Source organism: Cygnus olor, chromosome 4, assembly GCF_009769625.2.
Source record: "Cygnus olor isolate bCygOlo1 chromosome 4, bCygOlo1.pri.v2, whole genome shotgun sequence".
NCBI classification, from domain to species: Eukaryota; Metazoa; Chordata; class Aves; order Anseriformes; family Anatidae; genus Cygnus; species Cygnus olor.
The window spans coordinates 18,282,776-18,299,223 of NC_049172.1; the positions used below are offsets into that span (position 1 = coordinate 18,282,776).

The 16,448-nt window shown below is 39.5% G+C and overlaps 1 protein-coding gene across 8 annotated transcripts in view; it reads right to left on the bottom strand.

Moving 5' to 3' along the window:
- Positions 1–16,448, bottom strand: part of MTUS1 (microtubule associated scaffold protein 1) — a 113,165-nt gene that overhangs the window by 40,973 nt on the left and 55,744 nt on the right. The window contains exon 1 of one of the 8 annotated variants that reach the window (XM_040556943.1): positions 7,924–8,435. The exons of the other annotated variants lie outside the window; for them this stretch is intronic. Coding sequence (XP_040412877.1) covers positions 7,924–8,044 — 121 coding nt within the window. The 5' untranslated portion in view covers positions 8,045–8,435. Of the gene's footprint in view, positions 1–7,923; positions 8,436–16,448 lie in introns of those variants that run through there. 8 annotated transcript variants of the gene reach the window in all.

Below are 16,448 nucleotides of genomic sequence, written 5' to 3' on the forward strand. Positions count from 1 at the left end.
TAAAATCATCTACGTGAATTCAGTCTTCAGTGCCTCAGTGAAAGCACAAGGCACAATACAGCATGCCAAGTTCCACAGCCCAGCTCTAACATGCTGCTCAGAGTCCTCTTCTCAAAAGATACACAAAAAATGCATTTATACAGTTAGAAGCAGTCACCATGTCACAGTTAAGGAACTATTTCTGTATTTCCTGTTATGATAAACAGCTTTCCTGTTATTAAGCAGCAAACATTGCTCCCCGGGGACATGCCTAGAACATTGCACACCATTGTCTTGGCCTGCTGAATCAGGCCTGAAGGCAAGCCGGTGGAGCCCATGCAAAGTCCTGCCAAGGGGAAACAAACCAGAACAGGGCAGCACCCAGAGCTTCTGTTAGCCACAAGACATCCGTTCCCCACCCTTCCAGAGGCACGCGGCCCTTTCACTCCTGGCTGCACAGGCCTGGAAGTCAAGGGGCTTTTCGTCCCAGTGGCTCCTAACCAGGCCGCACAACTGAAGACCGCTGTGGCAAAGGCTGCCTGGCAGGCACCAGTGCCCTCATCACGAGGTGTTTGCCCTGCCTGCTGCGGGCCCATATAGTAATTCCTGTAGAGGAGGTTGGAAATAGTCATGCATCGTTCTCCACAACTGATGTTCCCCCAGGTCTCTTCTCCTTGAGCTAACAAACCACTACAAAGGCAGCAGACTTCCATTTTGCATAGCTGGGTGGGGACAGGGGAAACACAACAGAAACTTTCTTGAGAAGCCGATACCGCCGATAACGGTGTTCTCCAGGGAATATCTGCAACACACTGCAAAGACTAGAACTCCTACGTAAGATTAACCCGTTAATTAAGATCCCTGACTACAAACATCCCTACTTATGCCACTAACAAATGCAGCAAGAAGAACATTCACTGCACTTGCCATACGCATCTCAACTTCCTTGACCTATCTCATAGCCAAGATGTCCTTCCCAGGACACAGGACTTTTTTTTTCCCCTCCAAAAGTGGCAAAACTTCTTAGTTTGATAAGTTGGTAGAGCAGGAGGTGTTTTGTGCAGTACTATTTGCATAAAGAATTAAGCCTTGATTTTATACTGGTTACACAAATAGCATGTGTTTACAGCTAAAAAAAGCAAAGTCTCCAAGCCTGCTGTTTTATTTGGAGCAGAACAATTTGAAACTGGCATTTTAAGTTCAGTCCTCTTATTCTCCTGCTGGAAGCATTTCCTATATTCCTGTTTTACTAGTTAATGTTTGAAAAAAATATAGCACAATCTATTTTTGCAATAAGTATAAACATTCCATTTTTAATAATTTGTTTCTGATATTAGCAACATTCACAAGCAGACAAAAATGAAGGCCACTGAAATATCTGACAGCCTAAAAAACTGTACTAAAGAAGCAAAGCTGAAGTCAACTCATTAATAAATATTATTTGCAATACTTTCCAGACTTTCCTACTGAAGGATTTCAAGCTCTCTTTAAGAAAATGATGAGCTTTCAATTAAAGAATTCCCCCACAGATGTCCCCAGCTGTCCTATTTCCTGCCTAAGCAGAAGTATTTCCATAACATCACATACAAAATGTTCACACAAGCATCTTGAGAAAAAAAACTTTACTTCCTATAAATCTAAGTAGCATATAACCACGCGAAGAAGTAGCAAAAGCAATTTTAACCAAGAACCAAACACAGGTTTATTAGCTCCCTTGCCACAACTACTAGACATCAGTTAAGACAACACCAATGGAAGGTTCATAAATAGCAGCTGTGAAGAACGATCTCAGCCAGATACAAGCCAGGTTATTTGAGGTAGGTTATTTCTATGTTTGAGTATGTTGGCAGTTAAATCAAAAAGGATTTATTTTTTTAAGGAGTATTTAAAGCCATAAGTTATACTCCTGACACGGTTGTTTTTCAGAAGATCAAATACTAGTTTCTTTCCAAGACAGAGAATAGAAATAACACTTCCATGCCAAGGAAAAAGTAACAGGGAAGAGCACAATTTGTGGAGACCATTGGAAAGGTCCTGGAGACCCCGCTGAGTACAATCTAAATCACCAAGTAAGAATTCCACAGCACTGGTTTACTGTGTTATTATGATAAAAACAATTGCTGTAACAAACCTCCTCTTAAAAATAAGATTTAATTCAATCAAATTTTTTGACTTCAACACAACCCTATTGAACTACAAACAGCAGAAATATCAAGAGGTGAGCAAATAGAGGTACAGGTGAACTCAGCTGCAAGTTAACCAGCTCGACTGATATAGCCTTCACCAAATTTTGTTCTGAGGGAAGGCAAGCCACAAGAGAATGTCTTCTTGAGAATGGCTTTCCAAACAAGTTAATTTGGGTACAATAGTTAGTGAAACCATCAAGAGTTGTTCGAACTCCACCACTTTCCTCAGCAGCATCAAATCTAACAACCATGGACCTAGTACTTTCCTATGCACAGTGACATTCAGTGATGAGATTTATTTTTTAAAGCAATAAAAACCTTGGAGAAAAATTTCATTACGTGACACTAAACTAACAACCAATCTATAAACAGAAATTAACAACTCTTGCCATGAATTACAATGAGAGTGGTCTCAATTTATTCAGTGCTGCCTCCACAGTACTTAACATCAATTGATCAAATGTGATTTTAAGATGCAAGAAACCTTTTTCCTTCCACCATCCCTTTCTATATCAGTTTTCTGTGCCTACAAAGGAAGAAGAGTACTGCAAAAACAATGAAACAACTGGTTACAATACTCAAAACACTGCATTCTAGCACAGAAGCTTCATGGTATCATTTTCCTCAAAAAGCCATTGCTCAAATTAAATGAGCTGTACTAAGGCAGAAAGGCTTTAGCTGTCTCGATGCTATAAGCCATTTACACTATAGTAACAGATTCATTTGCATAAGCTGCACAAACTGGTAGAGGCAGAATCTAAAAGGTTAAGTCTAGTTTTACTGCACTTGAAAACCCCCAAAGAAATTTAAAAGCTATTAAAGTGCTGGTTGTTTTTTTCAGTGTAATTGTAGCTGCCTGTCACTTCCAAACCCCAACCCACTTCACAACAATAGAAGTTACAGCCAGACCACTTTCACCTATTAGACATATCAAGTGGGAATAAATTTAGCATATGCAATAATATTAGCATGGATAATTTGCTAGGTCTTTTGTGTTTACTCTCCAATTAACTGTTCTTCTGTGAAGTTGAGCTTGAAGCATTAACTCTACTTATTTCACGTTGACAAATACATGAGGCATTCTTCACAGGTAATTAATCTGTGTAAGTGAAGGAATAATAAAACCCAACATCACTCACTATAGTGTAGGGCCAGAATGCAAAAGCTGCCATGCATCTGCTTTTCACAGTACTCTGCTTCCTCCCAAGTTTTTCTGAGCATAGCTCCTCATTTGCATCCACTTTCATGCTTAATTAAAACACATACGCAGTTTAAGTGTTGTCATCACATATAAACTACTGCTTTGACTCTGGTTTGTTTTTTGTTGGTAGGGTGGTTAGTTTTTCTTTTTTTTTTTTTTTTTTTTTTTTTTTTTTTTTTTTGCTATCCAGAGTTCATTGGAGAACTAGCGTTATCTTCATTTTATACCTGTCACAAACATAGGACATGGATGAAACTTGTGTAGACTAAATGTTACAAACAAACAAAAAAGCTCCACTACTTGAAAAAGAACCTCCATTTAGCTATCATTTACATACTTACTGAAGCCATGACCTATTAAGATTGAAATCAAGCACGCCAGGCAGCTCATTTTGTACCCAGTCCTGAAAGGATGAAGTCAGGAGCTAAGAGTCTCACAGACTTCAAGAGGAACATGATTAAATCTAAACTCCCCATGATTAATGGTTTCCAGCTATTCAACTTCTTTTGCTCAGAACAGACAAGCTGTTTTTACTTCTGAACTATATTTTTCCTTGGTAGGTAACACAAACATTTAACTTACTCATCCTGTATCAAATATCTCTAGTAGACTTTCAGATTTAAAACACTTAGTAAGGTTGAGTGTGTTGGGTGTCCTCCTATAGTTCCATAGGAATCTGTGACGTTGGACAATAATCATTCCTTTAGCTATGCTTAGGAAAAAAACTCCATAGTATATGAACAGCTAAGCAACTCATGACACCTGAGGCTTTCAAAATCATCAAGATTTTGTTCGTTTCCTTTAAGAGCACTGCTTTGCAACACACAATTTCATACAGTTGTCAGCGTTATCTGAAGCAGGATGTAGGGAAGAAATTGTATTGGAAATTGATGTTATCTGCTCAAATAAATAGGTCTGTGATGTACGCTTGTTGCAAGCACGGGGAAATTTTGTAAACTGACATTGCTGTAATGACATCAGGTGTCTTTAGAGACGCTTCTTATTCCCAAGGTAATAAGAGAGTAACAAGGTTTAGTAAGCAATGGAAGCCACCAGAGGGATAAGAATACTAAGTACAGCTTGCTTAAGGGAAGAAGAAATCTAGCACCATCAAGGGCTTGGCGAAAACATTGAGACAAAAATTTACCACAAAAGCAACAGTACAGCTCATTATACAATCTATGGAAAAACTCTGGGAACAAAAGGCATGAGAGCTTTGATCTCCATTTGCAAAACTGGTTCCTTGTGCAGAATTTTATCTTCATGCAAAAGGAAATGTACATAACTCAGAATGAATATTTTGAATCATTCGTATAGGAATGTCTTTCTGTGGCAGTTTTTACAGAATCATGCAGAGATGATTTACTCTGTCACACCACTGATGCATGAAAAGCATAAAAAGCACTTTAGTCACTCTTTGATAAAAAAAAAATCCTTGATGGTTTAATAAAGGAAGCAAATTTTATATTTCATTACTGAAAGATTAGATCATATTTAACTTAAGGATTTAATAAGGATTTATGCAGTTGTGTTGAATTTTTTGTTGCAGTTGCTTGTAAAACTTACTTGTAGAAAGTAGCAGGATGAGTACATTAAGTATTTTCTGAAGTGTTTCAATGTTTTTGTTTTCCTGAATAGGATGTTTGTTATAGATCGGTAACAATGCAGGTATACTATACTTCCAGTAGCTGAGGAAGTGACACTTTTTGATGTCTGCCTGTATTTAAAGGGAGAAGAGACCCCTGGATATAAAGACCCTGAAGCAATGTAGAGCACACAATGATGGAAGTTAGATACAATAAGGCAGCAAGCTAGAGAATCTTGATATACACCAAATTTTACAGCAAATTTCCTCCAGATTTATTCCATTCCTAAAAAATAATCTGATTTTATTTGATTGCAATGCTTAGAAGATATTTGAACTTCTCCAGTCACTCTGACAACTCCATATGGACAAGATGTAAGCAGTGCAAACATTCTTCATCGCAAGGATCTGTTCCACGATACATGCAATGACTAATTTAGACTAACTTAACACCAGTGTAAACTGTATTTCCAGCCATAACCACATACCACGAAGAAACTGTGGCAAGCTGTTGCAAAACATTTTCAAATCAGAATGGAAACTCACAAGATCCATCCTTTTCCTCTCAATAGTGTTTTACATCCTAAATTCACAAAGCTATTCCTCTACAGTCAGCCAGAATATAGCAGAAGAATCCAACTTGACCTATGCTCTAGACCACTTGAAAACTCTACATTTGAGCAATTGTCACAACTACCTCAAGACAGTCATACAAGGCAGTCTATGCTACTATGAAAGGAAGCAGTGGATTAAATCCATGATAATGCTCATTAAGAGTGCAATCTACACCGAAACTGTAATTGAATGATGCTTACATAACACCTTTTCCCATACATATTCACATTCATGCATGAACCCTGAAATTCCTTTTTTCAATTACTCTGCCTTATTTGTTCACACAGTCCCTATATATTCTATTTCTCATCACTTACGTGACCTTAGAAAGAAGCCACATGTCATTTTAATCCAATTAAACCACTACAAGCAAAGATACTCAAACCTATGTTGCAGAAAGCAAACATGGCTCCTCCTGGCATCAGCCTTTCAGACTCGTGATATACATTGTCGTTGCCTGATCAACTCTTATGTTGTTGAGTTTTATGAACCAGAAATAATCACAATCAAGCTTCAACGCATTCAATGTTTTTAAAAACACAGCTTATTTATACCTACTTGCATTTTCCACTACAGAATATGACCTGGTTTTCAGATGCCCTACTTTTTTCAGTATATTCAGCACTAGCTAACCGCTGGGCAGCTTTCTGCAAGATACAAGGACAGTAAAGCAGAAGGGGAGACCAGGTGAAAATTTCTCTGAACTTCCAGTTCTATACCTTTAGTGTGCATTATGCAAAAGCTAGAGAGAACAAGCAGAAGGTCTGTTCAGCGCTTCTTAATTAAGAAAGTGCTGCTTAACTGGAACACAGCTATCAATCTAGTTTGCATGCTGCATCTAACAGAGGCATCCTGCAGGCAGTTCTTACTTTCACATCCACTCAAATGAAAGAAAAAAACAAATGGATTCTTGTCACTATAAAATTACCTTAATACATGCCTCGATACTTTTTTTTTTTTTTTTAGAATGATACCAAACTTCAGTAGTAGTTAATGAACGTACAGAACATTGAACATTATTTCCCCATTTCTCTTTTAGTATTTCTATTCCTGGAATATGTGCTGCCTAAAAACTTCGTATTCTTAGCAACATCAGTGATGTAGGTATGCACAAAGACTCCCTCATGTAAGAAGTTTTAGCATCAAGGTATTCTAATTGCAGCTTAAAAGCCACGCAAGCAAGCTGCAAACAGAAGCCTATATTATATTTGGATAATCAACCTGTATTATGCTCATAATTGAATTTATCATCCAAGAGGAACTCAGAAACTGAATTTACTTTAGCAGGGATAAGTAATGACAGGGCAAATGGTTTAGGTTGCTATGTGAAATGCCAGGACGGGAAGGGAAGGTGACTCCAAAACTCCACTTGGAATTGAACTCCAAAGAAGTACTAGCCAGAAATGGTGGTGTTCAAGAAAGGAAGGAAATGCCTGAGAAGAAGAGCTTGTGCAAAACTAGTTTATGTAGCTGCTTGCTCCTCCCTAAGAAAAATGCAAGAAAATGACAAACAGTGCAGTGGAGAAAAGACTTGTGTAATATGCAGACTGCCATTGTTTTCCCCGATATCATCCACCTTCGCAAAAAAAAGAAAAAATCACCACCCTCCATCAAAACAGAATGTATTCCCTGGAACAAAGATCAGGATCCATAATTATGTTCCCAATCCATGCATTTGCTTTACCTGTCACTTAAAACGAAAATTAGGTCATATGGAGCTGAGGTGTTTGGTGTTTTTTGTTTTTTTTTTTTTGAATATGCACACGCTTTTCTTGAATGTCTCTAAAACACCTGAAAGAAAACTTCAGACTTTTTAGGTTTCTATCAACACAAGTGAGCAAGAAAGTTTGCTTGTCATACTTGCAGATAAGATGTTTAATGGGAGAAGTCTGACAACAGATTTCTACATTCAAGTATTCAACTATTTCTCACAGACAGACAGAGAGCCACATCGTGACAGCCTGTACTCATTTCCCACCTCCCACCACACCTCTCATTCACGATATAGAAAAGACAGAGCTCCCAGCAGATAATCATTAAAATGATTAGATACATATTTAATGGCACAGACTTCCTGATTCTATTTTTGGACCTGTAGGAGGAAAAAAATTCCGATTTGCATTTCATAAACAGAATACCCATCTTACCAACAAACAGCTCTGCACAGATGCACGGACACGCAGAAAGCTCAAGCTTTCCAGTTACATAGACTATAAAACTATGCTTGTAAGTCAGACTTCTATATGTAATTCTAAAACTTCTATGCCCAGGACTGTTTTTATTTGCTAAAAATAAAGTGCTGCTGAAGTAAACAAGATATCACCCAATGCATGCTCTGTCATGTTAAAAATACAAACCTGTATGAAATATAACCGTGCTTTTCTTATAGCCAGAAGGTAGACGAATGTTTCGGAGCAACCCCTTTGCTGTCAGTCGTACACGCATGTTGGATAAGGAAAATTTCGGGGACCATAACATGTCTTCAGTGCAATTAGAAGATAAGCAAGCAAGAAACAGCCTCCATGTAGTGTAACATACTATGTTTTTAAATCACCGCTGGCAGAAGTCAAGTGATTCTTGCTAAAGAAACAAACCTTGAAGAAATAATCAGATCTCCATTCCTTTGCCCTTATTCCTTATGCACAGATGAGCACAATCAGAAAAAGCAGATATCCACAGTGTAAGTGCTGCTGGCAGCTTCTCCCCGCCAGATGTTGTAGAAACAAAGCTTGTCCTCAGACTAAAATCGACTTAGTGATTTGAAAAACCCACAGCCTCTGAATTACATCACAGTGTTCACGCTTAATCTGCTATGGGACTCTGTGGGACTGAGAGCTACAGCAGGAGAAAAGGGAGGAGGAGGAGGAGAAAGAGGAGGAGGAGGAGGAAGTGGGTGGTCTCCCCAGCTGAATATATCATCCAGTGTCACAGACCATGTAATTGTTCTTTAGAGACTAGCAAGGAGATTACTTGAATATTCCCGGAGGCATTTGTCAGCTCTTTTCTCCTTAGCAAGGATCACTTCAGGCTGCATTTTTCAGACAGTTTCTTGCAATTGACAGGAATGTATCAAAACAGATTTTAATCAGCAAACACTTTCTACCAGAGTTTCTTTCGGCATTAAATATTATGTCAACATTTAAAGCCTTAACAAACCAACAAACATCCATTCTATGAGAACAATCCCGTATTTGAGATCTGCTTAATAAAAATACTATTTAACTTGGCAGCTCAGCACTGCAGATGCTTCAATTTATCGGGAGAGGAGCAAGCAAGCAGGCATCAATTTCATATCAAAACAGATTGCTGCCAGCTGGAGTTTGAATGCACCCAAACACTGTAGCAAACAAGCAGCATTACAGGAATTCCTTAAAAATAAATGCTGTCTCCATATTTAACTAGCCCTCAAAAAAATGTCCGTCGTCCCCCCCAATTTATTGAGCTCAAAGTTTTGCATACAGCTTGGTCCCACTAGCAAAAAAAAACAACAAACAAGCAAAACTAGAAATCGAGGAAAGGAATCCCTGTTTTACACAGATTAGAAAACATGACGTTTTTCACCTGCGACCATGACCTATACATACAGGCTACTAAGGCACCACAGACTTGCACTGTCCACTTTCCTGTGTGTAAGGATGAGAAACATTTCTGCCTTGGCACGCCATGGGAGCAGGGACCACCTGAGCCAATCCAGGATACAAGGCAGCAACAGCTCATACCTCCTTTTCAGGTTCCTTGCAGGCTCTGCTGAAGAACTGCCCTCCACAGCCTTTATATGTTTTAGGTGTTTTTTCCTTTGTTTGTTTTAAGAGACAACAAAATCAGCTACTTTCTCACTGATGCCCCACTCCTACCTTTTCACAAAACCACAGCTAATGTGCTCTAGCATCTAGTCTTCCGATAGCTCTTCTAGTTCCAGAAGCCATTACACCAACTTGTTCTGAAGCACGTATCACCCAAAGCAAGTATTATCACGCTGACAGGTCTCGTCCCAGTGGTACCTTACCTGTCCTCTCCTTAACACAGCCCTATTACATTTTAATAACATGTCTTACTTGCTCAAGATGCAGAACATTTTAAATTATCCAGTGTTTATTTACCGCACCAGCTAGAACTAAAAATAGCATTTTGCTGTTTTATTCTGGTCTCCAGGTATCTCTGACATCGCCCAAGCCAGGGCAGTGGCAGTAGAGCAGCTCACTGTAAGCACACCAGAAGAGCTGCAGCCCTGCAAAGACGGTCAGACCTGTTAAACCAACCTCCACAGCACGCTGCAGGAGAATACTGCTGAATGTTTTATGACCATGTACCAAAATATTTATTTCCAGGCATGGTAATGCACCACCCGCTTTGAAGTACTATGACACATCTCCAGTCTGCACTGAACCATTCAAAATAAGTACAAAGACAGTAAATTAGCTTTTTTGTTCAGTTCCCAGGGCAGCCTCTGCAAACAGCAGGGCACACATGACATTACTGCTGTAAAATCTTCACGGATTCCTTGAGTCTGAAGAGCTTTGGCACTAACAACGTGTGTTCATCTATCTTTGCCATGGCCAGAAATTCTAGACTCTTTCCTAATCCAGCAGCACCACCAAAGGAGCTGATGATCCTTCCCATGCTGGAAGATTATCGGCTCCAACGTTTGGAAATGGCACTCAGCAGTGAGCCAGAAGGCTCCTTACAACACATTACAGTCGCCTTGTGTATTCACCACAGTTCATCAGCCCTCCTCTGCAAATATGAGATCTCTGTTGCCAAATCCTCCCTTGAAGGATCTTGAGATTTTGGCTTGGCCTACAGCCAGCCTTCCACCAGCAGCCAACACCCGGCCCCACCAGGTTTTCCTCTTCTTCCAGGGCACCTGGAGGAACTCCCTTCTGCTCTCTTCCTACCCACCACAGCTCCCCTGGTGAGAGACTGCTCCGTGAAGCAAATATTCTCTCCCCATCTGGATTCAACGCTTTCTTCACAGAGACAGAAACAGTCTAATCGGGTTCAAAAAGAAAAAAAAAATCCATCAAAAAATCAAAACCCCACCTCTCCCAGTCCTTGTAACTGCGCCTGGGAAAACATGCCCAAGAACTCCTCCTCGGCCTGTAAAACCACAGAGGCCGAAGTACCCCAGTGAGACCCTAACTTCCTTCCTAGGCACAGGAGCTAAGACAAAGGACCTCTAGAGGGCAACTATGATGTAATGAACCAGTTCGAAGACAGAGGAAGGAATGAATCACAAGACAAAATATGAGCAAATAAAAGCTCTACATGGATATAAAAGCTCTTGTAGCAGAGACCAAAACACCTCCTACAGAGAGACACAAATAATACTTTCACTGCCTCCTCTTCCCCAGCTTTGAGTAGAAACAGGCCATGAAGAAAGATACATCAGTGCTTTTTTGTTTTATTAAAAAAAAAAAACAACACACAAACTAAAAGACCCTTCTTAGCTGAGGAAAACACTTTTTTAGGCTCCAGGAATCCTGTTAAATCCCACAAATCTAAAACAAGCCTGCTTTATGCAGTAGGAAGACCTGACAACGTTAATAAAGGGCAACAGAAGCACGTCAGGCTCATCTAGCATCCAACCTTCAGAGAGCTCTGACAGGCGGCAAGAGGACTGCCCATCCCTATGTGAATAGCTCCTAGGAGAGGCTGAAACTCAAAAAGGTTCCTACAACGCAGTATTTGCAGGGCTCTGTGTTATCCCACCAAAACCTGCACAGAGGTGAGTGTGCATCCGTCAACGTTTCCTCAGCTCAAGGAAACAGCACGTCCAAGTCTGTATCTGTGCGCCTCCAACCATCCCGTGCTTGGTGCCAGCAGTGTACAGAGCCAGGAATGTGCTTCATGGGATCCAGCACAGCACGCCAGGAACACACACTGTCTGCATTTCGTGCATAATACGGGGAGAGGTCTTTTTCTGTCTTGACATCAGATAAGGGTGATGGAAAATAACACTGGAAAATAGCTGAATAAAATAGGAAGTGATACACAGCACAGACAGAGGAGAAAAGGACTGACATTTTATTTACTAGCACTTCACTGCTGTCTTCCTTCCCTGGGCAAAACAGACAAAGGACTCTGTGCGACTACAATCACATAATTCACTCTGGATTGCTAAAGGCATTAATACCTGATGACACGGTCAGATTGATGGTTGGGCTAGACCTATTTTAATCCTGACAGATTTAGTACATCTGCCACTCCCTGGGGAAGCTAGCAATGTGACAAAAAAGGAGCAAAGGACACAAGTATCTGTAGGCTCTTTAATTCAGCCTTGTGAGGCCAAGCCTCCGGTATCTGGATGTGTTTCTGCTGCCTCTGTTCCTCTTTCCACATTCAACAACCAGTAAGAAAGCCATCAGAGCAGGGCAAGTCTAAATCAGAGGCTAGACCTTTAGACCCAAGATGCCCTGGCAGAAGACAACTGGCTCCACGTTATAAGACAGCATGGGCAGTGCTGAGCAGATGGTTTTTACTGGCATGCTTTAATTCAACAAGAACTGAGAGGCGATTGTCTATGCCATGAGAGAAGGAGGCCTCTGAGAGAAAGTGTCATCTGTGCCCGAGTTTTTGCTTCCAGAAAGTTACCACGCTCTCCCTAGCTTCCTGTGACCACCTTGTCCTAGCCAGTGCTCCAGCCTGAAAAGCTGATCTTCCTGCAGTGCCCCGGCCTGAAAAGCTGATCCTCCTGCAGGCAGCAACACACACTGCCACGCTCCACACAGCTTGCAGCTCCGAGACATTTTAAGCTCAAATCCTCACCTGAAGGAAATAGCAACTCTCTTCCCACCTCAGAGCAGGAACTAAAATCCTAAATAATTTAGGCTTCTTCTAGAGCACAGAAGCTTTTAACCATTATAAATTCAGCAGCTTTTCAAACAGCAGGTGATGCTGCAGTGAACTTCCAAGCAAACAGCTACCGAAATCAGGCTAATCTGCGCCTCTTTCATGCAACAGTGGTGACATTTTTATCGTCAGCCCTCTTTCAGAGTAGAGAATGGCAACAAAACATCACAAGAATAATTTCATTTTTAACTTCTGACATAATGGAGCTGCAAATTATTTTCCATGTGTAAGATGTCCCTTACAAAACAGCATTTGTTAGACACCCTCAGACAAAATCCTACAGTGCTTCAAAGCAAAACTGCTTCTAGCCTACAGTGAAAAATGTCACTAATATTAGGACAACATGCCTTAAAATATGAAGCTTTAATGACCTATGCAGACTTACCAGAAAAAAAAACACAAACGATTGCCTCTCTGCTAGGGACTTTGGCTGTTCAGCAACAGGCTAGGTGCATACATGAGCCTTGTAAGCTGCAGCACCAAAGAACAGATTAAAAACAAGGGTTTTACTTAGGACAACAGCTTACACATCTACAAATATTGATTTATTCACACCATACTGGTTGATTCACACTGTGCAATTGCTCTTCACCTATGGCCTCACGACAACAGTAACCAGTACCCAGCCAACTTCTGTTGAAAAGCAACACCGCAAATACAGATAATTTAGATGAATACACCTTCTAAGATATACTACTGATTTATCAATGCGCAAGTTCACTGAGCAAATGCAAGTCAGCTCATCACAGGCGTTGCACTTCTCTTATGTGGGCTTCACACATTCTTTGTAACCCCAGGTGTGCAAATAAAGGTCAGAGTTTACAAGCTGTCTAGCCATCTTTGATACAAAATCCAGAAGTTTCACATCTCTGGGACAGTTCCATGGTCTTCCAATGTTATGTCAACTTATTTCCTTAATAAGAGTCAATGACTGCAACATTGGCAGCTACTTTATCTGCTGAAAAAATATCTTAAAGAATTTGGGGAAAGAAAAGACTTAAAGAAAGCTAGAACTAACACCACAGTGCCTCAGAGGACTTCAAAAATAATAACAAAAAAAAAGAGGAAGAGGACAAAAAGAGTCAGCTTTGGGCTACATCAGATACATCAAAATTAAGACTCCTATAAAGAACTCCAGTGCAATGACGCCTGGTTAGTGGCACTGTCCACTGCAAACACATAAAACAATGTCTATAATCTAAGGACCTCCAGAAAGTCAAAGAAGAAAAAAACTACTGAGATAATCCAAGAGAGATCCATACCTATTTTTAACCGGAGAGGGAAGGACACAAAGATACTACCAAAAGAGCTAAGTTTTAGGGTGGCATTTCCAAGAAGGTGGTACAGTTTAGCATAGCAGATAGCTATTCAGAGCTGGGAATAACAAAACAAAACCAGTTTGCCACTGACCCTGATGGGCAGTCAAATCTCTCCAGTCTCTTCACAAAATAAAAACTTATTGTCCTCTTAATTACTGAAAAAAACAGTGAGAATTTCAATATTTTAAAGCTAGTTCAGACAATAGAAATAAAAGCCATCAGCTCTGGGCAATCCTAATGCTGTTGTGTATAATTTACAGCCATTATGACAGACTTGCATGGTAGAAAATACTTGAACTCCATCTCCCAACACTGGGAAATTTCTTTAAGCACTGACTTGGACTCAGCTGATGCAATCTGCGGATGTCCGTTTCAGCTGCCCCCTCTATTCACACAGAGGCTGACCTATTCAATATTTAAACAACTGTGAGAAAACTGCAGCTCTGTGCTCTTCTGTTGTATGGATTATTACTGTGAAACATCAAAATAAATACCGTGGAGGAGAACTACAGACATTCCTCCCAACATCAGAACAAACACCACAGAAGTGAACTACAAACATTCCCTCATCAGAAAGTCTGCTCACTTTGTGTCATCAAGAGTTTGGAATATGGCTGCCTTAAGCTAGAGAGCAATTTTCTCACAGAAGTTTTGGAATTAAACAAACATATCTAACTTACAATTTAGAAAAATGGTCCTTGCTTAGAAGTGCTAACAGATGAAACAGATCTCATAGCATGGAAGCCATTTGGTCTACGCCACAGAAGGCCTTTAATGAAAGAATTCACATAGGTTTAGATTAATTCTAAACTTATTTATATAGAGGTAACAAAACTTTATAGGTGGTTCACATGTAATAGCTACGCCACTTGAGCAGTTTTGCTGTCTGTTTACAAGAACATTCTTTATTAGCTTGCAAGTATTCTAGGGCTAGATCACGAGACAATTGAGTCATTCAGATAGTCCTCATTGTTCACATGGATGGAAAACATCTAAAAAAAGACTACAGCAGGCTCTTTATTGCAGCTAGAAAGGCAACAAGTAGTCCAATGCACAGTACTAATATCTACAAAAGAATTTAAGCTTGATCTTCTTGTTCCTTGTCAAGAGATAAAGGTGAAAGACCAATTTATATTATTCAAATCCTAGAACTTCAAATCTGTAAGATATTATCTATGATTATTAAACAAATACTAAATCTAAAGTTGTTGCTACTGCTTTATTCCATAGAGTTTACAAAACTGTTCAAGGTTTTCTGCAAAACTTCCAGGATGTTCTGTTGTAGAGAGGGATGACAACAAAAATAGACAAACCCAACTTACTTACAAAAGCTGAAGCTTTTAACACAAGAGACTGAAATTTCAGTTTCAACTTATCTGTACTGAAATACCTGGTTGGAACTAGTCAGAGATGTTAGTTCTGCAATGTAGAAGACCTTGAGCAATACCCTCCCTGCTCTGCCCAGTGTTAACAGGCACTTAAACACTGTTTTTCCGTACCCAGAGTGCTTTAAGTATTAGACAGTCTACCAGTTAAGAAATAATCTTCCTCCTGGTTTTAGCCTCACTGCAGAAGGTACCTAGTTTATCCACGTGCAGAAGAGGAAAAAACTTCCCAATGTTTAAGATACTTACATATCAAAGTGCTTCCTGAATTATTTTTAACGTGATTTACTTCCCATGCCCAGAGAACAGAATTAGGAGACACTGAAAGAAAGCTGAATTGATTCAACAACACAAGTTTTACTTCATACAAAAATTCCAGACGACCACAGAATCATGTATTTTTTAAAATGGATACATGAAACTTAATTGCTGGCAGCACTGCAATAAAGTTGAGTTTGTTATAAACTCTCATATAGAGCTGTACAACATTCTCAGATTTTTTCAAATTTTTTATTTTTTGTCTTTTAAAGCAAGTTAAGACCTTTGGATTATTTTATATATATATATATATATATATATATATATATATATATAGACATTCTTCTGCACTGGAGATCAATTTCACTTTTAATAACCTTGTACCTGCAAAGTTAGGTACTCAACAACAGCAACAAAAAAAAAATCAATCTATATTTTCAAGCATTGTTATCAGCATTGTTTCTAATGTTATACAGATGGAAAATTGCATTGAAAACAAACACTAAGGTAAAGCCAAAGATGGCTGCTCAAAGTGTTGAGACAAGTGGTTTGCTCTGTATTTTGCATGTTTTGCTCAACACTTTGTGACCTATGCTACAACTGCCACCAACAGCACTATTCTTCCTGACTTATTTTTAACTCAGACAAGTTCCCCAATCTTACTCTATGGTGCTCTATGACCAACCACATGAGCAGTTGTGTTCACAAATGCATCAAGGTCTTTTTGAGTTTCCATGCAACTCTTTGCACAGTTTTTTCTACAAACTGCAAAAGCTTTTCTTCAAACAAAGAAAAAACAAAGACAAAAACACACCACAACAAGAAAGCCCTTCTGATCAGAGAAGAAACGAAGGAGAAAGGTCTAATGAGCTGTTTGACAAGACAGTAGTGTCTCATCACTGTGTAACATGCCATTACCACACTGAAGGCTACCAATAGCAAACTAGATGAAAACAGTCACTGAAGACCTAAGTATGTGACATTCATAACAATATTCATCAGCTCTCAGGTGTAATCCTCCAAATTTTTAAAGAAAATTTACACATTTTCATACAGTATTACAACACATTT